Source organism: Salvelinus fontinalis, chromosome 18, assembly GCF_029448725.1.
Source record: "Salvelinus fontinalis isolate EN_2023a chromosome 18, ASM2944872v1, whole genome shotgun sequence".
NCBI classification, from domain to species: domain Eukaryota; kingdom Metazoa; phylum Chordata; class Actinopteri; order Salmoniformes; family Salmonidae; genus Salvelinus; species Salvelinus fontinalis.
In genome coordinates, this window is record NC_074682.1 from 9,749,788 (window position 1) to 9,775,923 (window position 26,136).

Sequence of the window (26,136 nt, forward strand, 5' to 3'; positions counted from 1 at the left end):
AACAACTGAACTGACAACTATGACAAACATTTGGATTTGGTAACATACAGACTATGTACTCACATTTTGTACTCACATTCTCACTACCTGGGAAAGTGACCAAATAACAATGGAAACTTAAAATGGTGTCCTGTTGGGACTTTTATTTAGACTTTCATCCCAACTCCAGTGGGTACAATGAAATTACATGGCTTTGAGTCACCATGGCAACAGTCTGAATCCCTCATACCCACCCAGTCCCCAGTCGGGACCGGAAGTCTTCATCTCAATCAGAAGTCAATAAGGCCGCCAATGTTTCTTTGTCTCAGAGGTTTATCTTTGTCTTTCCGTCATCATGAAGTCTCTTTTGCCTCTTGGAAGGTTACAATTTATTTTTTTACAGACGCACAAAAATACATGGGTTGAGTTAAAAACGGGACACAGTAAAGACAGAGTTCATATATCATAGTTGCCCTGCCTGCTTCTCCCATCGTAAAACATCAACCCCTCTCACATCCCAACGTCCCCGACAAGTCCAATAGGGCAGAGGAGCGAGGAGACACTAAGGAGGTCACTCCACAACTGTCTCCCAGTCCTATCTCGGAACAAACCTGGGTGTCCCTCACTCCCCTAAATCTAACCTCAACCTTCCCAAATCCACAGTCTTTTCCTGGCCATCCTTTCAGTCCGAAGACTCTCATGGGTAAGTGCAAGTCTGTCTCTCCTCCCCCGTCCGTCCATGTTCCTCTGTTGGAGATGGAGGTAAAGCATCAACAACCACCTGGCCAATCAGAGCCTTTCCCCCACTCAGGGGTTGGTAATTGGTTGGTGAGCGAGAGGGATTGAACGAGAGAGTTATGGTAGGGTTGATGTAGGAAAGGGGATGATGGGGGCAGGTTTAGATGCTGATAGACTGCAGGACTCTCCTCTCAGCATCGTTGAGGTGGCCAGAGAACATGCTGTAGCACGGAGACTGGGAAAACTGGATCAGGAAATCTGTCAGGTAGGCCTAAAAACACAAAACACAAGAACGTTCACTTAAAAAGTGAAGGTAAGACATCAAAATACAACCCAAAACGTCACAGACCATTGAAATCTGTTCAATTTAACTTGATCAATCTCCTCAAGGACAAATTTTTTAAAAAGCACAACCACATTTGCCCTGACTAGTCATGTTTGTGTAAACTAAATCTAAACTGAACAGATTAGCATTACCTGGAGGTCTATCTGATATATGGGGTCCTTCAAGGCATCTGGATCCTCCTCATCATCCTCCTCATAGTAGTTTTCATCTGGAAAAAATAAAACACATGAAAAAAAAACTAAAACAATTTGATACCTGTGAAAGAATGGCAGATAGAGCTCCAAAACATCTGCCTGCCTAGTGCACTGATTGAGTAGACATCTGGAAGAGCCCGAGAGGGAAGTTCTCACCATATTTGTTGGAAGCGATGAGGTCAGAGAGAAGCTGCCCGGTCAGCCCTTCATCCTCCTCCTCATCATCCTCCTCCTCCTCTTCCTCCCACATTCGTACTGAATCTGCAGTAACAACAAAACACTTTGGGATTAGCTACAATGGGGCCCAATTGATTTCATAACACTAAAAACACACACATACAGTTATCAGAGACCACATTTTCAACAGACAACACCAAGGTCATACGATTAAGAGACAGGAGGGTATTTACCAGCCAAATAAAGACATGTCTGACACAGCTTTCAAAACTGCTTTCAACTCTAGGTAAGGGAATAAATACACTGAACAAAAATATTTTAAAACGCAACAATTTCAAAGATTTTACTGAGTTACAGTTCATAAGGAAATCAGTAAAATTAAATAAATTATTTAGGCCCTAATCCATGGAATTCACATGACTGGGAATACAGATATTAATGTTGGTCATAGAAAAGTAGGGGTGTAGATCAGAAAACCAGTCAGTATCTGGTGTGGCCACCATTTGCCTCATGCAGCGTGACATCTCCTTCACATAGAGTTGATCAGGCTGTTGATTGTGGCCTGTGTAATGTTGTCCCACTCATCTTCAATGGCTGTGCGAAGTTGCTGGATATTGGCGGGAACTGGAACATGCTGTCGTACACATCGATCCAGAGTTTGCCAAACATGCTCAACATGTCTGGTGAATATGCATTTTTAGCTTTCAGGAATTGTGTACAGATCCTTGCAACATGGGGCCGTGCATTATCATGCTGAAACATGAGGTGATGGCGGCGGATGAATGGCACGACAATGGACCTCAGGATCTTGTCACGGTATCTCTGTGCATTCAAATTGCCATCGCTAAAATGCAATTGTGATCGTTGTCCGTAGCTTACGCCTGCCCATACCATCATGGGGCACTCTGTTCACAACGTTGACATCAGCAAACAGCTCGTCCACACGACGCCATGCATGCTGTTTGTCATCTGCCCGGTACAGTTGAAAATGGGATTCATCAGTGAAGTGCACACTTCTCCAGCGTGCCAGTGGCCATTGAAGGTGATAATTTCACCACTGAAGTCGGTTACGACGCCAAACTGCAGTCAGATCAAGACACTGGTGAGGACGACGCGCACGCAGATGAGCTTCTCTGACACTGTTTCTGACAGTTTGTGCAGAAATTCTTCAGTTGTGTAAACCAACAGTTTCATCAGCTGTCCGGGTGGCTGGTCTCAGACGATCCCGCAGGTGAAGAAGCCAGATGTGGAGATCCTGGGCTGGCGTGGTTACACGTGGTCTGCGGTTGTGAGGCCAGTTGGACGTACTGGCAAATTCTCCAAAACAACATTGGAGGCGTCTCTAAAAGGTAGAGAAATTAACATTCAATTCTCTGGCAACAGCTCTGGCAGACATTCCTGCAGTCAGCATGCCAATTGCACGCTCCCTCAAAATCTGAGAGATCTGTGTGACAAAATGGCACATTTTAGAGCGGCCTTTTTATTTCCCCCCAGCACAAGGTGCACCTGCGTAATGATCATGCCGTTTAAATCAGCTTATTGATGTGCCACAACTGTCAGGTGGATGGATTACCTTGGCAAATGAGAAATGCTCCCTAACAGGGATGTAAACAAATTTGTGCACAACATTTGAGAGAAATACGCTTTTTGTGCATATGGAACATTTCTGGGATCTTTTATTTCAGCTCATGAAACATGGTACCAACACTTCATATGTTACGTTAATATTTTTCTTCAGTGTATATCCTTTTGTAATTTGTCTGAACTGTCCCCTCAAGGCCAAAGAGAGAAATTGACATGCCAGCAGCATACCACCCTGCATACCACTACTGGCTTGCTTCTGAAGCTAAGCAGGGTTGGTCCTGGTCAGTCCCTAGATGGGAGACCAGATGCTCTTTCCTCTGGTCTAAAAAATATCCCAATGCCCCAGGGCAGTGATTGGGGACACTGCCCTGTGTAGGGTGCCGTCTTTCGGATGGGACGTTAAACGGGTGTCCTGACTCTCTGAGGTCATTAAAGATCCCATGGCACTTATCGTAAGAGTAGGGGTGTTAACCCCGGTGTCCTGGCTAAATTCCCAATCTGGCCCTCAAACCATCATGGTCACCTAATAATCCCCAGTTTACAATTGGCTCATTCATCCCCCTCCTCTCCCCTGTAACTATTCCCCAGGTCGTTGCTGCAAATGAGAACGTGTTCTCAGTCAACTTACCTGGTAAAATAACGGTAAAATAAAAATAAATAAATAAATAACATGCGTGGCTGTTACATAGCTGTAACGGATCACCTGGACTCCAGTCTGCTGCGGCAGCTCTGGTTGCATTGGCCTCCACCACTGATGACAGCTCATTGACAATCAACTTAAAGACCTTCACTAGCAACGGAACGTTGGTCCACTTCTCTGGATCTGGAGAAAGCGAGAGCGAGACCTTATAGCAACACTAAGATGTGCATACCATCAAAGTGTAGACCACCAACAAAAACATTAACAATGAAGCAAATACATTCCTTATCATACACTAGGCCAGAGAATGTGGGAAGAGGGTGCTTATATGGATCAATCATTCATATAGGCAACGCAATTTTCTTCGGCAAATGTATAGCATTTTCTTGTTCATTCTCTTATATTTCGACTAAACGCTTAGAAAAACAGCTGATGACAAAGAGGATATCTGTATTGGTCGTACGCTTGGCAGATTTGGAGCGTGTGCGGATGCCCTCGTCAGGGCCCGAAGACCTCCTCACCCTTGACAACGATGTCCTGGAGACGCTTGTCGTTTGTATTGAGGCCGTGCTGCAGAAGCTTACACAGGGCTACCGTACTAAACAGGGACGACACAGGAGAAGGGGAAACACAAACGTCATAAACAAACAAAATAATGAATAGATTCTTAGCGTTTTAACGGTTCAAATCCCTAGTAATAAAGGTGGAAAGGGGGGTACAGAGAGGATCACACATTTGCTTCAACGGGTGGACAACAGTCATATTCTACTTTATCATCTATCTTGGGGAGAGTGGCAGCTCCAGGGCCGACCCTAAGCCCTCACCTGACTTTGCCCTCATACTGTCCGTAGAAGAGGTGCTGTCGGCTCATCCATTCGGCCATGACAAACTCCAGGGCCGGTTTCCCTGTGGGGCCCGGCAGACTGCACAGGAACTCCAACAAAGGCTCCAGCTGAGAGTGCACCAGGTGGGCAAACACCATGATCAGAGACTGAGGAGAGGAGGAGAGAGATGATCAGAGACTGGGGAGAGGAGTCCAATGTTAGCAGGGTCTATACGGGTGGCAAAAGAGCAATCACTGAATAACCATGATGCAAGCCGCTATACAACAGATGAAAATCAATTGAATACAGGAAGTTTGACATTTTGACACCTCAACATCTCAGAAACCACTGAATCCCACCGATGGATTTAGAGGGGTCAGTTCCAGAGAGTGACAGACAGAGGGCTTTCGTTCTACCTGCATGACACTGAGTGTCTCGGCCTGCTGCATCTTGCTGAGGATGGCTCTGAGGATCTGGTCCAGCTGCTCTCCCAGCTCAGTGCTGGCGATCAGCGTAGACACCAGGCGGCCCACGAAGGCAGCAGTGAACTCTGATGTCCTAGGGTCAAGTAGCTGGCTGACCACCTGCATCACGTACCACAGACCACTGTGGCCCTCCGTGTCCCTCCACTGGCCCACCTGCTCCAGGGCCACCGACACATACGCCCGCAGACACTCACCACCGTTCTGAAGAGGATGGGGTTTGAGTTCATTTCCATCAATTAATATATACAGGAGAGAAAAAAATATATATAAAAAGGTGTACAGGTGTAAAAAATAGAGTTGGGATGAACATCTTTGGGCCCTTCTCAGTCTGCGTACCTGCATGGTGGTGTTGTCATCTGTGCGGAGGGTACACTGGGCCACCACAGGGAAGGCCTGGCAGACCAGCATCTCAGAGAGCGGGGTTTTGGTGTATCTGACCACTGTGGTCAAGATGTCTATGGCTGTCTGTCAGGGAGGTTGGGGGGGGGGGGGAGAACAGGAAACAACTGTCAATATATGACTGACTTGGACCCTAAGAGTTGATAGTCAATAATAGGGATGTTACGATTCACAATAAAATCAGACCCCAATTCAAAAGGTTTAAAGATACAAGTGTATTGGTCCATTGGCCTGGCTACCCAGACTCCTTGCGTCGGCAAAACGCTACGCCATGACACAGACATTAGTATCCTCTCTGCAATGAGTATGGATCAGAGTACCACCCCGACCAGTCACTCAATGCAAACACATTCGGGCCGTCTGATTGGTCCAGAAACCGATGGGTTGGGCTAGTCAGAACATACATAGGTAAAGCGGCGGTTAGAAAATGTGATTATCTGAATGGTTAGAGAATATCCAAATCGCTGAGGACTTTGTCTTGTACAACGCCCCTTGTCACCACAAACGACTTCAACGATGGCAGTCTCAGACTATGTATGTAGCGAATGACAGGCTAAACTGTGTGAGTCGTCAGGCGAAGTTGGTCCGTGGACAACAAACTGATCAAAATGTAGCATATTTGTCAGAAAATCAATTCAAAACGTAACAAAAATCGCCGGAACACAACTATTATTATTTTTTTTTTTTACATTCTTTCTACCTTCTGAAAATACCTTCAGTGTCGAACTACATGTAACTGTGTTGATAGTCATTGATCTACAAATCATTCTGGATGCCGAACAACACCAGGCAATATCAGTAGCCTAGACAAAAAGCGCACTCTGTCCAGCTTGGTGCACTGATCAACACAAGGTAGCCAGTCTGTTCCTGATCTTGCACATCTGCAGGCGGCACCTTCAGCAATCAAATGCTAAAAAACGGCTTGCACGATATTAGCCTTTATTATTTGAGAGACAACCGGTGTCATTTTCTAGGTTATTGTTATCCATGTTGAAAATGGTGTTGTACCGGAATAAAAGTAAGCTACCTGAGACAACGCATCTGGCTATACCTGCTGAACAGGACTTACAATAGATTTGACTTTAAATTGTTCGGGAGTTTTGCTTCAAACTCATTTCGTTTTGCTTTAAAACAATCAATGTATATGGTCATGTTTAGATATACAGGGTAACGTAAACAATTTCATAGCAAGGACAGCAATCACTTTTGCAAGGCGCACTGCATGGCTGAAGCAAGAAGAGATACCTCGGGAAAAAAACTTCCAAAACAGACAAAACCATTTGATTTTGTGCTATAGATTAGCTAATTTGTAAACGATAAATACGTCACTATTAAATCCGCAAAATGACAAGTTCATTAGTGGGTAATGGTGATTTCAGAAACAGGTAATGACAACAACAAAATTGGCTACATTGCCTGCCTGCCCCCCCCCCCCCCAAATCTCATCGTGGTAGTGAGGTGGTAGATGACTCCATTATGGCTCATCTCAGGCTCAGCCCAGGTGCCTATATAATACATACCCCATAGACATACTCAGTGTATACCAAACATTAAGAACACCTGCTCTTTCCATGACAGAGTGACAAGGTGAATGCCATGATCCCTTATTGATGTCAATTGTTAAATCCACTACAACATCAGTACAGAGGAGGAGACAGGTTAAATAAGTATTTTTAAGCCTCGAGTCAATTGAGACATCGATTGCGTGTGTGCGCCATTCAGAGGATGAATGTGCTACAAAATATGTAAGTGCTTTGAATGGGGTATGGTAGTAGGTGCCAGGCGCACTGGTTTGTGTTAGGAACTGCAACACTGCTGGGCTTTTCCTTGCTTTACATAAATATTCTGACCATTTAGCCAGTACTTTGTTGCAGCACCTTTGGCAGTGATTATAGCCTCAAGTCTTTTTGGGTATGACATTACAAGCTTGGCACACCTGTATTTGGGGAGTTTCTCCCAAACTTCTCTGCAGATACTCTCAAGCTCTGTCAGGTTGGATGGGGAGTATTGCTGCACAGCTATTTTCAGGTCTCTCCAGAGATGTTTGATCGGGTTCAAATCTGGGCTCTGGCTGGGCCACTCAAAGACATTTCGATTCTTGTCCCCAAGCCACTCCTGCATTGCCTTGGCTGTGTGCTTAGGGTCATTGTCCTGTTGGAAGGTGAACCTTTTCCCCAGTCTGAGGTCATGAGCAGGTTTTCATAAAGGATCTCTTTGTACCATTCATCTTTCCCTCGAGCCTGACTAGTCTCCCAGTCCCTGCCACTGAAAAACATCCCCCCCATCACCATGCTTCATCGAAAGTATGGTGACAGGTTTCCTCCAGACGTGAGTTCAAATTTGGTTACAACAGACCACATATTCTTGTTTCTCATGGTCTGAGAATCCTTTAGGTGCCTTTTGGCAAACTCAAAGCGGGCTGTTATGTGCCTTTTACTGAGGAGTGGCTTCCGTCTGGCCACTCTACCATAAAGGCCTGATTGGTGGACTGCTGCAGAGATGGCTGTCCTTCTGGAAGATTCTCCCATTTTCACTAGAGCTCTGTCAGTGACCATCAGGTTCTTGGTCACCTCCCTGACCAAGGCCCTTCCCCCCTGACTGCTCAGTTTGGCGGGTGGGCAACTCTAGGAAGAGTCTTGGTGGTTCCAAATTTCTGGAGGCCACTGTGTTCTTGAGGACCTTCAATGCTGCAAAAATGTTTTGGTACCCTTCCTCAAATCTGTGCCTCGACACAATCCTGTCTCAGAGCTCTACGGACAATTCCTTCGACCTCATGGCTTAGTTTTTGCTCTGACATACTGTCAAATGTGGGACCATATATAGACAGGTGTGTGCCTTTCCAAATCATGTCCAATCAATTGAATTTACAACAGGTGGACTCCAATCAAGTTGCAGAAACATCTCAAGGATGATCAATGGAAACAGCATGCACCGGAGCTCAATTTCGAGTCTCATAGCAAGGGGTCTGAAAACTTATGTAAATAAGGTATTTGTTTTTCCTTAGACATTTTGGGGTATTGTGTGTCAATTTTTAAATACGGCTGTAACAAATAGTGGAAAAGGTCAAGGGGTCTGAATACTTTCAGAAGACACTGACACACACTGAAAAGTTTGGACACTTACTCATTCAAGGGTTTTTCTTTATTTTTACTATTTTCTACATTGTAGAACAATAGTGAAGACATCAAAACTATGAAATAACACATATGGAATCATGTAGTAACCAAAAAAAGTGTTAAATCAAAACATATTTTATATTTGTCAAAGTAGCCACCCTTTGCCTTGATGACAGCTTTCCATTCTCTCAACCAGCTTCATGAGATAGTCACCTGGAATGCTTTCCCAATAGTCATGAAGGAGTTCCCTCATATGGTGAGCACTTGTAGGCTGCTTTTCCTTCACTCTGCGGTCCAACTCATCCCAAACCATCTCATTTGGGTGACTGTGGCGGCCAGGTCATCTGATGAAGCACTCCATCACTCTCCTTCTTGGTAAATAGCCCTTACATAGCCTGGAGGTGTGTTGGGTCATTGTCCTGCTGAAAAACAAATGATAGTCCCACTAAACCCAAACCAGATGGGATGGCGTATCGCTGCAGAATGCTGTGGTAGCTATGCTGGTTAAGTGTGCCTTGAATTCTAAATAAATCACTGATAGTGTCACCAGCAAAGCACCCCCATACCATCACACCTATTCCTCCATTGCTTCACGGTGGGAACAACGCATGCGGAGATCATCCATTCACCTACTCTGCGTCTCACAAAGACACGGCAGTTGGAAACAAAAATCTACAATCTACAAAAGGACAGATTTTCACCGGTCTAATGTCCATTGCTTGTGTTTCTTGGCCCAAGCAAGTCTCTTCCTCTTATTGGTGTCCTTTAGTAGTTGTTTCTTTGCAGCAATTCGACCATGAAGGCCTGATTCACTCAGTCTCCTCTGAACAGTTGATGTTGAGATGTGTGTTACTTGAACTCTGAAGCATTTATTTGGGCTGCAATTTCTGGAGGCTGGTAACTAATGAATTTATCAGCAGCAGAGGTAACTCTGGCTCTTCCTTTCCTGTGGCGGTCCTCATGAGAGCCAGTTCCATCATAGCGCTTGATGGTTTTTGCGACTGCACTTGAAGCAACTTTCAAAATTGTTGATATTGTCTGAACTTCATGTCTTAATGTAAAGGACTGTCATTTCTCTTTGCTTATTTGAGCTGTTCTTGCCATAATATGGACTTGGTATTTTACCAAATAGGGCTATCTTCTGTATCCCACCCCTACCTTGTCACAACACAACTGACTGGCACAAACACATTAAGAAGGAAAGAAAAGCCACAACTTAACTTAAGGCACACCTTTTAATTGAAATGCATTCCAGGTGACTACCTTATGAAGCTGGTTGAGAGAATGCCAAGAGTGTGCAAAGCTGTCATCAAGGCAAAGGGTTGCTACTTTGAATTATCTAAAATACATTTTGATTTGTTTAACACTTTTTGGGTTACTACATGATTACATGTGTTATTTCATAGTTTGATGTCTTAGCGATTGTTCTAAAATGTAGAAAATAGTAGAAATAAAGAAGAACCCTTGAATGAGTAGGTGTCCAAACTTTTGACTGGTAGTGTGTGTCAGTGCCTTCTGAAAGTATTCAGACCCCTTGACCTTTTCCACATTTTGTCACAGCCTTATTTTAAAATGGATTACATTTTAAGTCCTTAAAAAGTCCAATCTACACACAATACCCCAAAATGACTAAGGGAAAACAGATATACCTTATGTAGAACATAGTAAAAAATTAAAACCCTTGAATGAGTAGGTGTCCAAACTTTTGAGTGGTACACACACCTCGTCCTAATATTTATATATTTCTTAATTCCATTCTTTTACTCATAGATGTGTGTGTATTGTTTGATATTACTGCACAGTCGGAGCTAGGAACAAGCATTTCACTACACCCACAGTAACATCCGCTTAAATAGGTGTATGCGACCAATAAAATGTGATTTTGACTTAATATAAGTTTCAAATGGAAGGCAAACAGATCGTCATCGGTAGCACCATAGACTCCACTGATCAACCAAAACAAGCTCAATAACTCTATGCGTGGACACACTCCTATTGAATATGCATTCACCTGGATAGTGAGTACCGGTAGGCTTATGCAATCTTAAACTGACCCAGTTCATCAAATACAACTATTACCATTATGTTATGCAGTTAGATTTTTTTTACCAAAGTGAAATATATTGTTTGATTTAAAAATGTATGCATTAATGCATACATGGCTGTCTCTGGGAAATGTTGTCACAAAAAATGTCCCATTTAATAATATTGAATATCGGCCTTCCTTGACCCCCAAAAATTGGTATAGGCCCTAGAAAATCTATATCGGTTGTTCTCTAAGGAGTGCCAAGCAGAGATGCATCGGGCCCCATTTTTACAGTCTTTGGTATGACTCAGCCAGGGATCGAACTCCCAACCTTTCAATCTCAGAGCGGACACCATCTACAAGGCTATTGTGTTGGTCTGACGCATAATGCTGATGTAAAGTAAGGTCTTGCACAAAGTGGACTTACTGCACACATGCCGAAGGGGATCTTGTCAGGGGGGGCCTGCATAATGCTGACCAGGGTGGGGATGAGGCGCATCTGCATGGGTCCCTGGCAAGCCTCGATTTGGGCCAGCTCCTTAAAGATGTCCTGGGACAGAGACGCCACCACTGAGTCTGGGGAGAGGTCAGGAGAGTTCAATACAGTGGCACAAGTTTATGTGAAAGGCTGGGATAGATGTAAGCCATATGGTAATACCTCAATCTGTCTATCAGACTCAACTATGAACTAAATGAGTGCCAACTCCCAAGGTTAGTTACCTACCGTTACTATACTTGAGGAAGATGGCGATGGTGAGGGGGCAGATCTTGTTCTCTGCGCTGGTGGTGAAGGCTGGGTCCACGGTGGAGACGATACACAGGGTCTCCATGACCAGGGTGAGAACCTCAGAGCTGAACTGGGCTGCCAGCTGCACCAGCCCGTCCAGAACAGCAGGCAGGAACGGCTGCAGGACATGGGTACTCTCGGACAGCTTCAGCTGGTCACAGTACCTGAGAAGATCACACACACATTTACCACCTGTACGCCAACACACTTACTGTGACGGTGTTGTGATTGTTTTTGTTGTAAGGCTAGTTGGGTGACAAACTAGAGGCATTTATGCATCCATCTATGCCATCACTGCTTTTACCTGGTCAAGCTTATTGTTATTATGACTGGAGGGGAAAAAAAACTACCGTGCTCTATACAGCATGTCAGAAGTATAGAGGTTTAAGCTTTCTTAAACTCCGCTCAAAAACAATACTTTGGTATTTTTTCCCCCATTAGTCCACTGTTGATACAGTCACTGGCCACATCATCATGATGCAAGTGCCACTACTTCTTGAAAGTCCAATATCTTGAAAACTTGACTGCTGACATGGAAAACATTTTGGGAATGTATCAATAGCGGAACGGAAAAAAAATATATACCATATATATATTTTATTATTGTTTTGATGGATTTTCCCTTTAAGTGTTGATCTCCCTCACCCCCAGATGGCGCGTACAGCTGAGATGCGGACCGAGGGAGGTTGGCTGTCGTGCAGGCCGCTGACGGTGGCCTGGAGGAACTGCTGGATGAGCTCAGGGGTCATGGCTGCTGTGAAGCGGCTGGCTGCCCAAAGGGCACGGCCCAGCAGGAATGGAGAGGCCGCTGGGGGGAACGAGTTAAGGGACAGGTGGCTATTATGTAGCTACATCTCAATTTTATTCATTTAGCTCTTATCCAGAGTGACTTACAGTTAGCTAGGTAGGCACACATACTGTACTGTGAGCCACGTTCAAACTCAAGAGTCCACGGCTGCAGTGTATGCAGGTTATAGTTTCTCCCTTACACTTCATTGACATCTTGACCACTGTCAGACAAGAACATACAGTGCCTTCCCAAAAGTACTCAGACCCCTTGACTTTTTCCACAATGTTACATTACAGCCTTATACTAAAATTGATTAAAAAAATAACAAATCCTCGGCCATCTACACACAGTACCCCATAATGACAAAGCAAAACAGGTTTATACATTTTTGCAAATTTACGAGAAAAAAAACAGAAATACCTTATTTACATAAGTATTTAGGCCCTTCGCGATGAGACTCGAAATTCACCTCAGGTGCGTCCTGTTTCCTTAGACTATCCTTGAGATGTTTCTACAACTTGGAGTCCACCTGTGGTAAATTCAATTGATTGGACATGATATGGAAAGGCATACACTTGTCTACATAAGATCCCACAGTTGACAGTGCATGTCAGAGCAAAAACCAAGCCGTCAAAGGAATTGTCCTTAGAGACAGGATTGAGACGAGGCACAGATCTGGGGAAGGGTACCAAAATATTTCTGCAGCATTGAAGGCCCACAAGAACACAGTGGCCTCAATCATTCTTAAATGGAAGAAGTTTGGAACCACCAAGACTCTTCCTAGAGCTGGCAGCCCAGGCAAACTGAGCAATCAGGGGAGAAGGGCCTTTGTCCGGGAGGTGACCAAGAACCCGATGCTCACTCTGACAGAGCTTTAGAATTCCTTTGTGGCGATGGGAGAGCTTTCCAGGAGAACAATGTTAAAAATGAATGGAGCAAAGTACAGAGGGATCCTTGATGAAAACCTGCTCCAGAGTGCTCAGGACCCCAGACAGCGCCAAAGGTTCACCTTCCAACAGGACAACGACCCTAAACACACAGTCAAGACAATGCAGGAGTGGCTTCGGGACAAGTATCTGAATGTCCTTGAGTGGCCAAGCCAGAGCCTGGACTTGTACCCGATCGAACATCTCAGGAAAGCCCTGAAAATAGCTGTGCATCCAACCTGACAGAGCTTGAGAAGAATTGGAGAAACTCCCCAAATACATGTGCAAATCTTGTTGCGTCATACCCAAGAAGACTCGATGCTGTAATCGCTGCCAAAGGTGCATCAAAGTACTGAGTAAAGGGTCTGATTACCTATGTAAATGTGATATTTAAGTTATTTTTAATAAATTAGCAAAAATTGATAAGCTGTTTTTGCTTTGTCATTATGGGGTATTGTATGTAGATGAATGAGGGGAAAAAAACTATTTAATCAATTTTAGAATCTAATAAAATGTTGAAAAAAACTTCCCGAAGGCACTATAACCAAACACTGCAGCCCAGGAGCTGAGCAAGAGATCCCAGACTGACTAACCTGTGAGGTTGAGGTCAGCCAGGATGACGTTAGCCAGGAAGCCGTGCATATCAAACTGAACACGGCCGCTCCTCACATTCTCTGTGATGATGGTCTTTACTGAGCCCAGAGCTAACAAACACGCCTCATGGACCTTCCACCTGCAGGACGGGATAACACAGGGGTGAGGAGAGCGCAGACCTAGAGTCTGACTGCATGGTGATTGTTTAGCTATGGTGTGAATCTCAATAGTCAAGTGATCTCCTCCTTGTCTCCTTTCCTCAGTCTGCACGAACATAAAAATACCTGGACAGATGAAAGTAAATTCCTGAAAGGCATCCATTTCGCTTTCACCTAGCCGGTGTTTTCAGGTCAGTGCATAGGACAAACAGGAGACAAGAAGAGGAAGCCACTAATGACTTCAGAGAGACAACCGCTGTCTATTGTCATGCTGCCGGTGTGTGTGGTCCTCACCAGTGTTCGTTGCCACTGTTCTTGGCCTGCTCTGCTTCCTGCAGGTGTCTCGTCGCTGCCGCCGCCAACGCTGCCGCACTCTCGTTCTGGAACTCTGTCGCCACAGCCTATTGGAAGAGGAGAAAGGTTGAATTGAAAAAAATAAGTATTGTGACGTCTCCAAAAAGTTCACATTGACCAGTGCCTACACATGGAATGGTAGCCGTCTGCATGTGGGAGTATTCTTTCACGAGGGTTTAACACAGAGCCACAGAAAGGAGTGCACCTTATGGGGAATAAGGTAACATTTCAGAATAGCCCAAACTGTTAGTGTCCCACGTGAAGTTCTCACCAGCAGCAGGTCCTGGGCTGAGATCCTGACGGAGTACGAGAAGGTGTCGTCATCCTCGTCCTCCACAAACTGCTGGGGGTTGGCCGTCCACACCTTGATCTACGGAGAAATTACTACGGATGAAGAACACATACACAATACCAACCGATGTCGTCTTTGTTTTGGGACAAAAACGGATTCTCTTAAAAATGTCACACACACACACACACAGGGGTAAGGTTGTTCGTACCTGATCCTCAGTGATCTGCATGTAGACAATGATGTAGTAGATCAGCTCAGGCAGAGCCCTCTTCACAGTGCTCTTGAACTTGCTGTTCTCCAGCAATGTGTGGATGAACTCAAAGATACTAAACACCAGGTTCTCAAAGCCCAGAACCTCACCTGGGAGAAAAATGCACACAAATAAATACCTCGAATCTCAACCAAGACGACTTATGTCTAGATCAGCCCGTGTCACAGATTGATTTCATTTATTCGACAATGGAAAAAAAGTACATATACAGCTAGTAAAGATATGAATAGGATAAGGACGTACTCACCGTCAGAGTCAATGGGGTCGTCTACCTCCTCTGTGTAGTTGACTTCTGTTCTGACATAAGTGCACACACGGTTAAGGAAACCCCCATTCTCAGGACATCGACTATTCTCTACAGCTAGGTGGGCTCGCTAGCTCCCATTAAAAAAAAAAAAGGGCAAAGTGGAGATAATAGCTCATTATTGACAGATGTGAACCAAAGGGAACGAAGACAACGAGCTACAATAAGATGAAAGAGCAGAGGACATAGTTGCATTGTGAAGGATATAAAGCAGCGCTCTCTGTCAGGGTGTTCCAGACGATGGGCAGGATCTGCTGCATGGACAAAACCATGGGTTTGGGGAAATTCTTCACTAGAGCAGTCACAGCCTTTGGAGGAGGTAAAAAGGTAGAGAGAAGGATGGATCAGGACAACTGATAAGATTTGGCCTCCGGACCCCAAATTAAATCCATGGGAGTATAAATCCTTCTGTGGTCATCTTCTCACCTTGAGGACCTCCATCTTGAGGCCGCTGTCTGAGGAGGGTCCATCAGGCATCTGCAGGGCCTGAATGAATGCCTCAGTGAACTGCTGCACTACGGGGAAGATCAGGGCCTTGGCCGCACCCTTCTCCAGCTCCTCTATCGCACAGATAAGATAGGCACAGGTGGTGAAGATCTCCACGGCTCTGGAGCGGGTACGGATGCTGTAGAGCTCCATCATGGTGAAGATCTTGTACATCTCAGGCAGAATTACTGGGGCCACCAGAGGCATCTGAGTATCTGTCACCTCACGGGTAAACTCTTTTAGAAAAGGCCAGAGGGATGAAGTGAACACACGGAGCAAATACAAATGGAGCACAAGAAGAGGAGGTCGATTTGGAATTGGGGATGTGTGTGTCCTTACCTGTGAGGACCCTCATGGCCCCGTGCACTGCGCTGACGTCACCGCTGACCAACATGTCCATGAGAAGGGTGAAGAGCCGAGGCCAGGCTTCGGGCCAGTCCCAGTGGGCGATGGCCGACACAGCGTAGGCCACGCTGGACCGCACCTTACTGATAGCCTCCCTGAGACCCCCAGGCAAAAGCTCCCTGATGGCTGCCTTGGCCTGGAGAGAGAGCGAGAGAGAGCGAGAGAGAGCGAGAGAGAGCGAGAGAGAGAGAGCGAGAGAGAGCGAGAGAGAGCGAGAGAGAGCGAGAGAGAGCGAGAGAGAGCGAGAGAGAGCGAGCGAGAGCGAGCGAGAGCGAGAGAGAGAGGGGGGGGGGGGTAATTTAGGCATCATTAGCTTTTTATTAAATCCTCCTCAATGTTTTGAAATAGCTAGCCATTGACAATGATCCATTTCAACTAGGCTAGTTAAAAGAATGACATGGCGCTTTGCTTACCCGGTCTGTGGTCTCTGGGGGCCTGAACTTCTCAGACAGGGAACACCAGTGGGTCTCCACATACTGCTTCAGGATGACTGAGGCCAACTGAACCCATACAGTGTAATGAATTAATTGAATGATAGATATAGCAGTGTGAAGGAGATGCTGAGAAGTAGTCACACACCATATAACTACAATTTTTCTGCTAACTAACCTGACGAATGGCCAGAGCTCCCTGAGGATCCACAGTTAGCTCTGAAAGGTGGACTCCAAACTCTACAAGACAAATTGAGCAACATCAACACAGTGGAGAGATCATCAGGCATACAGACACTCTTGGAAGCACACTAGCCATGTCATGGGGGGTGGGGGGCATGCATGCATGGAACGCAGGGACAAAATGTCCAAAAGATTTGACTCTTTGAACATTTACAACAAGCACTGGAGAACTCTTCCAAAGGGTTTTATGCTCGTCAGTAGGACTCATCCCCTCTTCCCTGCAACGTACCACCACTCTGTCCCCAGCTTTAACTGAGTGACATCAGAGTCCAGGAGACAATGTTCTATACATAGAGCAGCTCCCTCAGAAAGTGGCCTGCTGGGCCCATTCTTGCTGCTGTGACACTGCAGTGGATCCTGACAGACAGCCTGCACAATCAGCCTTTTTAGCCATGTCAGAGAGGAACGCCACAGACAAAGGCACTGTACACGCTGTCCCTATATTCACCCCCACTATTTTGGATTAATGGCAAACTGGTTTAGGGTAGCTACTGTACTTTACTATATAGCTAAATAAGCATATGGTAGCTATTCATTCAACACCCATAGGATAGTAGGGGAAGGGCGTGTGCAGTATTGAAATTAAACACGAAACAATGTTTTTCCTGGGATATTAAAACATGAAAAAAAGCATAGTTGTCAAAACGACTGATGCCGTCAGTTTTCAAAGGCTGGAATCCGCAAAGTAGAATACGGTGTAATCATATTCGTGGGAAACTTTCCAGATCGAATGGTTACAATAGCGACCCTAAAACGATTTCACAGCCTTGATTATCATTCATCCTATCACCTGTCACCCTTCTAGAATTCCAAGTGGAAAGCAGGGCTCTGGGCTCGAAATAAGATCTCACGAATGTAAATTGCTAGCTAGCTATCAAGTCTTACCTGCTGCTTATAGTCAGTCCACCTAGCAAACTATTATTTGTACGTATTAGTTAACTTGCCATTTTAATTGCAGGCAGTTAAAATAGATTCTCCCTGGTTGAATTGACCCGCCATCATGTGTGTGGATGCTAGTTACAACACAGAGTGGAATTTAATTTCTGCTAAATTAGCTAGCAATCAAGAATGCTCGAGGCAGACAGCCTCTCTCTCTCTCACACACACACACACACACACACACACACACACACACACACACAGAGAGAGAGCTAACTAACTTGTTAGCCGCTAACTTAGGTAGGTAGTTGGGAATAGGCTAACGATATTCATTTGCGCCACTTGCTAGCCAATTGGAGAGAACCGAGCATAATATATATTTTTTAATCATAACAAGCCAACATGACAGTATTTTTTTATCTGCTGTACAGTAGCTAGCATTTATCTTTCCGTACAGACCCATCATATGCATGGAATTTAGCTATCATGTCATTTCACTCTCTTGACATCAGCTGTTCTAGCAATGCTAGAGTCCATGCTTAACTTACCCTCTGTCACTTCCAACACTTTTATTTGCCCCTCAGCGGCTGCTCGCACTTCTTGAACCGGGGACAGGATAGCCGTTAACGTATCAATCAGGGCTTCTTTAAGTCCTTGTTGAACCGGTCCGGCAGAGGCCGACCGAGGACCTGTCGCACTCATGCCTGCCATGTTTTCACCCGCAAAGCCTGGAAGCCCGCTACAGCGGTCGTCACTAGTTAACACAGGCACCAAGTCATAAATGCCGCATATTTATACAATTGATCTTCTTAAAATCAGATTTTTTAACATAACCACACGGCCTTGAAACCACATTAACACCCCAAAGCTATTTTAATTTTTAATTTTTACGATATAGGCAATTTTGACTTTGTGATTGTGGCTGTGTCTATTGGAAACACGCTAGTCTTAATTTAAATGTAGGGTTAGGCATGATGTTAGCAATGCGGTTAGGGTGAAGGTTAGGTTTAAAATCAGATTTTAATTAGATACATTTTAGAAAGGGGCGGTGTTTAGTCATAATTATGACATAGTGGCTGTGTTAACTAGTGACGACCAGTCTTGGGGACCAGTGGGCGGGACTTCGAAATAACTTTTTTCTTCCAAGATGATGCTTGGGCTTGTGATTAGCTCCATCTTTTGGCTAGGATGTGATACAACCAACAGTAAAAAGTAAATCGGGTGTCCACTGCCTTCAAAATAATTGTTGCTCCGAGGAACTTTGGTCTTAACTTGAGAAAGTCAACGTTAGGCAAAATAGCCAGATTGAGTATAATGACGATTGTTGTATAATGAAGACACACTTACCCCCAGACACATGATGACCCTATAGTGACTATTGTGATTGTGCTTTCACTCAATTGAACCTGCTTCTTTACACATCACATGGGATGAATGTAAATAGTTTTTAAATCCTCCATCTACTTCATCTTAACAGAGGTGAATGTATTGTGTTGGATACCTGCCTAGTGCCTACTGGACATTTGCTATGATCGCTCCAATTGTTTGAAATCAGTACAGATGAAGAAAAGGTGATCAGGGAATTTAGTCTCTTTAGTTGCAGTCTTGGCCTCGTAATACAATACTATTCAGCTGATCAAATATCTGTTTTGTTCTTTGTTCAAGTAATTACCAGGAGAGCAACAAAACTAGTTTCATCCTCCACACTTACGTTCTAAAGTTATATTAGGTCAGGCTACTGAAGAATAGACCAGTTCCTAAATGTTGCATCTTATGTGGCTGTGGCAACATGCAACAGAGACTGTTATCTACCATGAAGGCCATTTTGAAGGTTTGCTGATCTTGTTTTTCAAGCTGACAGTTGACTGGACAAACAGATCATAACTGCCTCACACCATTGATGATCATCTACACACCATCAATTCAGGACACCATAGAGCTATAGAGAGCCTTTGTCTCCGAGACTCTGTCCAAAAACAACCCCTCACCCCTCTAGTTTTGCAGTTCTGAAATAAGTGGATAGGCGTAAGCGACATAACCCAGAAGCTCCCCTAGACTAATCGGAAGACTAGGTGAAAATCACAGTATAATAACCTAGTTTTACACCTATCCAATCCCTTCAGATCTGCAAACCCCAAAGAGGTTAAGGACCTGGGGTTGTTTTTGGAAGAAGCCATTCTATAGCCACCCACTGGGCATTGTCACCATGTTTATATTGTTCTTTCACTTTTCATTCACCTAACACCAGCACATATGGTAAGTGCATTTTCGGCTTCGACGGGGTGAACTCATTATCTACGCGCAAATCCTCCCATCCCATTTACTCAGACAGTGTAGCACTCTGCTTTTACAGCTGTAATTTAAGTCTTTGTACAAAATGTACAGGAAGTACTAGACACATGGAAAAGCAACATACATTGAAAACACTCAATGTAAAAATAGAAAAAGCCAGGTGGTTTTAGGTGCTAAAATTACACTCACTTACTGCTGCAGCGAGTTTGGCTAGGAAAACAGAGGAGAGACATCAAGGTAAACATACTAAATGAACGTAATAGCTGAAATCTGGTTTCCCACCACTGTCACAGTGCCACTATTTGAAAAGGGCAAAGGTATGCCTCAAGAGTGGGGCTTGGTGTACTCTCATGTCCAAATCTGGCAAAAGTTGACAAATAAATACATAAATACTGCTATACGCTAGTAACACACAGAGCCATGACCGAGTATAGTCATATGGCTAAAGGTGTCTGGCCGTTGGGGTACTGTAACTTTCCTTAATACAGAGAGGGTCATCATGGTTGTGATCTGGTAGTAGGGCAAGGCTGCGCCCATAAAGGAGGCTCAGTTTGAAGAATATGGACATGACAGAAAATAGCAGCTTACAAAAAGAAATGGGACTGAGCGTCTGCACAAAATCTTTTTCTTCATTTTTTAAGCAAAGAGTTTGGTTTATGTAGAAACAAGCAATGTTTTGCATTTGGATATTTGCCTCTCCATTAAAAGAGTTAAAGCTTTAAAAAGAAATAAAAAGATTCCCCCTCTGACAATGTAGGCCGATGTTGGTGACAAAAAGCAGACAGCCTGGGGAGAGCTCACAATGGAGATACTATAGATAAAATATACACTGAGTGTACAAAACATTAGGAACACCTGCTCTTTCCATGACACAGACTGACCAGTTGAATCCAGTTGAAAGCTATGATCCTTTATTTATGTCACTTGTTAAATCCACATCAATCATTGTAGATGAAGGGGAGGAACAGGTTAAAGAAAGATTTTTAAGCCTTGAGCCAGGCGCACTGGTTTGTGTCAAGAACTGCAATGCTGCTGGGTTTTTCACCCTCAACAGTTTCCCATGTGTATAACAATGGGCCACCACCCAAAGGACATCCAGCCAATTTGACACAACTATGGGAAGCATTGGAGTCAACATGGGCCAGCATCCCTGTGGAATGCCTTCGACACCTTGTAGAGTCTATGCCCCTACAAATTGAGGTTGTTTTGAATGTTTGAATGTGTTCTTAATGTTTAGTACACTCAGTGTACATAAAATATACAATCTGAAATATATTTTATATATATTAAATTGTGGTAGAGTTCAATATTTTACTACACAACATTAGGGTGGCATGTCTGCTTCTTTTTCTTCTTTTAATCCTATTTTATATAAACCAGAGGAAAGTAAAGAAAAACAAATGAATAAATGAACAAACAAATGTGGGAAAATGGAAACTAAGCAACAGACGGCAGCCTCGTCCCCCGACCCCACCCCTACCCAGGGTGCACCATCACAGGGGGCGGCTGAGGCCTGCTAGCTGTACAGCGCAGTGAAACATACCTTACATCTTAGCTCATTTTACACGTACAGTCGTGATCAAGGCACAGGGATCTTCTACAAGTCATTTTTTTTCAATAAAGTTGTACAAAATAATACATTTTTCAGTCTGTACAAGAATAATAGTCCAGCAGTAAAATAAAGACAGACATACTGAAAGCTCGGAGGCTGGGAGAGGGGAGAGGTGGCAGGAGAAAAGACAGGGATGTGAAGGCGTACAGTAAGTGATGAGGGCCGGACTCTGTGTGTGTCGTGTCTATCTTTTGCTTCCTCAACTTTTTCTCTCTGTTTTTTTGCTGTTATTTTATCCTTATTAAATAAAACCGCTCCTATAATCCCCACATGTTGAAAATAGTTCATGTTTAAGGTGCTGGACTTGGGTAGCAGCAGGAAGGTAGGGAGAAGGGAAGGGGTGATTTGGGAGGTAGCAAACAGGAGAATCAGGGTTAAATGGTGCACAAAGGCAGATCGCACACATAGTGTACACCAACACACAATATGGGGGACCAATGAACTTAAAAGTTGACTTGTGTTTTTACAGGAATATATATATATATAAATATATATATACACACGTATGTGTATATGTATACATATACGTATATGTGTGTATATACATACATGTGTGTGTGTATGTATACATTTACACATACATACATACATACATGTGTATATATATATATATATATATATATATATATATATATATACACACACACACACACATACATATATACACATACATACATACACAGTACCAGTCAAAAGTTTGGACACAACTACTCATTCAAGGGTTTTGCTTTATTTCTACTATTTGGAATATGGAATCATGTAGTAACCAAAAAACTGTTAATCAATTAAAATATTTTATATATGAGATTCTTCAAAGTAGCCACCCTTTGCGTTGATGACAGCTTTGCACACTTTTGGCACTCTCTAAACCAGCTTCATGAGGTAGTCACCTGGAATGCATTTCAATTAACAGGTGTGCCTTGTTAAAAGTTAATTTGTGGAATTTCTTTCCTTCCTAATGCGTTTGAGCCAATCAGTTGTGTTGTAAAAAGGTCGGGGAGGTATACACAATATAGCCATGTTTGGTAAAAGACCAAGTCCATATTATGGCAAGAACAGCTCAAATAAGCGAAGAGAAATGACAGTCCATCATTACTTTAAGAGATGATCAGTCAATACAGAACATTTCAAGAACTTTGAAAGTTTCTTCAAGTGCAGTCGCAAAACCATCAAGCGCTATGATGAAACTGGCTCTCATGAGGACCGCCACAGGAAAGGAAGACCCAGAGTTACCTCTGCTGCAGAGGATAAGTTCATTAGATTTAACTGCACCTCAGATTGCAGCCCAAATAAATGCTTCAGAGAGTTCAAGTAAAGACACATCACAACATCAACTGTTCTGAGTAGCCTGTGTGAATCAGGCGTTCATGGTGGAATTGCTGCAAAGAAACCACTACTAAAGGACACCAATAAGAAGAGACTTGCTTGGGCCAAGAAACATGAGCAATGGACATTAGACAGGTGGAAATCTGTCCTTTGGTCTGATGAGTCCAAATTAGAGATTTTTGGTTCCAAACGTCGCATATTTGTGAGGTACAGAGTAGGTGAATGGATGATCTCCGCATGTGTGGTTCCCACCGTGAAGCATGGAGAAGGAGGTGTGATGGTGCTTTGCTGGTGACACTGATTTATTTTGAATTCAAGGCCCACTTAACCAGCATGGCTACCACAGCATTCTGCAGCGACACGCCATCCCATCTGGTTTACGCAAAGTGGGACTATCATTTGTTTTTCAACAGGACAATGACCCAAAACACACCTCCAGACTGTGTTAGGGATATTTGACCAAGAAGGAGAGTAATGGAGTGCTGCATCAGATGACCTGGCCTCCACAGTCACCCGACCTCAACCCAATTGAGATGGTTTGGGATGAGTTGGACCACAGAGTGAAGGAAAAGTACCCAACAAGTGATCAGCATATGTGGGAACTCCTTCAAGATTGTTGGAAAAGCATTCCAGGTGAAGCTGGTTGAGAGAATGCTAAGAGTGTGCAAAGCTGTCATCAAGGGAAAGGGTGGCTACTTTGAAGAATCTCAAATATAAAATATATTTTGATTTGTTTAACACTTTTTTAGTTACTACATGATTCCATGTGTTATTTCATAGTTTTGATGTCTTCACTATTATTCTACCCTTAAACCCTTGAATGAGTAGGTGTGTACAATTTTTTTGACTTGTTCACACACATACATACATATATAAATATCTCTCTCTCTCTATATATATATATATATATACAGTATATCACAAAAGTGAGTACACCCCTCACATTTTTGTAAATATTTGAGTATATCTTTTCATGTGACAACACTGAAGAAATGACACTTTGCTACAATGTAAAGTAGTGAGTGTACAGCTTGTATAACAGTGTAAATTTGCTGTCCCCTCAAAATAACTCAACACACAGCCATTAATGTCTAAACCGCTGGCAACAAAAGTGAGTACACCCCTAAGTGAAAATGTCCAAATTGGGCCCAAAGTGTCAATATTTTGTGTGGCCACCATCATTTTCCAGCACTGCCTTAACCCTCTTGGGAATGGAGTTCACCAGAGCTTCACAGGTTGCCACTGGAGTCCTCTTCCACTCCTCCATGATGACATCACGGAGCTGGTGGATGTTAGAGACCTTGCACTCCTCCACCTTCCGTTTGATGATGCCCCACAGATGCCCAATAGGGTTTAGGTCTGGAGACATGCTTGGCCAGTCTATCACCTTTACCCTCAGCTTCTTTAGCAAGGCAGTGGTCGTCTTGGAGGTGTGTTTGGGGTCGTTATCATGTTGGAATACTGCCCTGCGGCCCAGTCTCCAAAGGGAGGGGATCATGCTCTGCTTCAGTATGTCACAGTACATGTTGGCATTCATGGTTCCCTCAATGAACTGTAGCTCCCCAGTGCCGGCAGCACTCATGCAGCCCCAGACCATGACACTCCCACCACCATGCTTGACTGTAGGCAAGACACACTTGTCTTTGTACTCCTCACCTGGTTGCCGCCACACATGCTTGACACCATCTGAACCAAATAAGTTTATCTTGGTCTCATCAGACCACAGGACATGGTTCCAGTAATCCATGTCCTTAGTCTGCTTGTCTTCAGCAAACTGTTTGCGGGCTTTCTTGTGCATCACCTTTAGAAGAGGCTTCCTTTTGGGACGACAGCCATGCAGACCAATTTGATGCAGTGTACGGCGTATGGTCTGAGCACTGACAGGCTGACCCCCCCACCCCTTCAACCTCTGCAGCAATGCTGGCAGCATTCATACGTCTATTTCCCAAAGACAACCTCTGGATATGACGCTGAGCACGTGCACTCAACTTCTTTGGTCGACCATGGCGAGACCTGTTCTGAGTGGAACCTGTCCAGTTAAACCGCTGTATGGTCTTGGCCACCGTGCTGCAGCTCAGTTTCAGGGTCTTGGCAATCTTCTTATAGCCCAGGCCATCTTTATGTAGAGCAACAATTATTTTTTTCAGATCCTCAGAGTTCTTTGCCATGAGGTGCCATGTTGAACTTCCAGTGACCAGTCAGTAAGAGGGAGTGTGAGAGCGATGACACCAAATTTAACACACCTGCTCCCCATTCACACCTGAGACCTTGTAACACTAACGAGTCACATGACACCTGGAAAATGGCTAATTGGGCCCAATTTGGACATTTTCACTTAGGGGTGTACTCACTTTTGTTGCCAGCGGTTTAGACATTAATGGCTGTGTGTTGAGTTATTTTGAGGGGACAGCAAATGTACACTGTTATACAAGCTGTACACTCACTACTTTACATTGTAGCAAAGTGTCATTTCTTCAGTGTTGTCACATGAAAAGATATACTCAAATATTTACAAAAATGTGAGGGGTGTACTCACTTTTGTGATATACTGTATATATATATATAGCTTGGATTTTTTTGCACTGCATCAAGTTCACTGTTTGCATGAATTAATGCATTGTATGTTTTTGCCTTTCCTCCTCATTGATTCCAGAAGTAAAAGTCATGTGACAGTCTTGTGTCCGAGTCACACTCATGCATCCATCCATCCATCCCCAGGCATAGTATGCTCACAACCCGCCTCTTTATTCGTTACTTTCCTCCATCCTTTCAATTTGTCCATCGTTTCCTTCCCAGGGTCCTGCTTCGGCACGTATGCATATACTGGATCTCTCGAGAACTGCGACGTCGCCAGAGTAACTCAGGCACTGCACTTTAGCTTTTCAAGGCTGAAAACAGTGGGACAAGGTAAAAGCGTGTGTCTGTGTGTGTTCTTGTCTCAGTGTGTGCCGGGGATATTTCCAAGTAGAAGAATGAATGGGAGACACTGAAAATTAGAGTGGGTTTCCGCACGTGTGAGTGTGCGCGCATGTGGTTGTGTATGTTTGAGAGAGATCGAGAACGAGCCATGGATTGCAGTCCTGAGCACAGGTTCAAAGTGCAGTGAAGAGTTCCGCAGTTCTGGCTTGTTACTGCTACGGCACTGTGTTTAGGAGTCTGTTGTCACTTTCTTTATTTGAAACACAGTGTCCCAAGGAGAAGGTGTTTGTTTGTCAGAATGGAAGGAGAGGGTTGGTTGAGTGACGAGGGGACTAACTGGACAAGGATAGGCAGAACACCGGCAGTACACCGGGAGTCTCTCCTCCCACTCCCATCACAAGAGCTCGTATTGTCGTAGGTGCATCCTCTGAATGATGTCTCGGCAGTCGTTGAAGACGCGCCGGATGTTTTCAGTGTCCACTGCGCAGGTGAAATGGGGATAACAATAGTGCCTTCCGTCTCCACTGGCTGTGCTGATCCTCTGAAAAGGCCACAAAGA

At 44.2% G+C, this 26,136-nt stretch overlaps 1 protein-coding gene and 1 pseudogene across 1 annotated transcript; both read right to left on the bottom strand.

Moving 5' to 3' along the window:
* Positions 1–123: 123 nt before the first annotated feature.
* LOC129814927 (importin-9-like) lies at positions 124–20,237 on the bottom strand. Its single transcript, XM_055868087.1, is given in 23 exon segments — positions 124–988; positions 1,195–1,271; positions 1,414–1,518; positions 3,722–3,841; positions 4,122–4,164; positions 4,166–4,256; positions 4,483–4,649; positions 4,899–5,168; positions 5,304–5,432; positions 10,936–11,084; positions 11,233–11,459; positions 11,941–12,103; positions 13,605–13,744; positions 14,058–14,164; positions 14,389–14,487; positions 14,618–14,769; positions 14,928–14,986; positions 15,192–15,292; positions 15,411–15,706; positions 15,810–16,011; positions 16,289–16,375; positions 16,485–16,546; positions 17,977–20,237. Coding segments are annotated over 23 exon segments (3,120 nt in total). The 5' UTR covers positions 18,140–20,237; the 3' UTR covers positions 124–877.
* A 377-nt stretch (positions 20,238–20,614) lies between these two features.
* The window catches only part of LOC129814928 (guanine nucleotide-binding protein G(s) subunit alpha-like), a 48,127-nt pseudogene continuing 42,605 nt past the window's right edge, over positions 20,615–26,136 (bottom strand).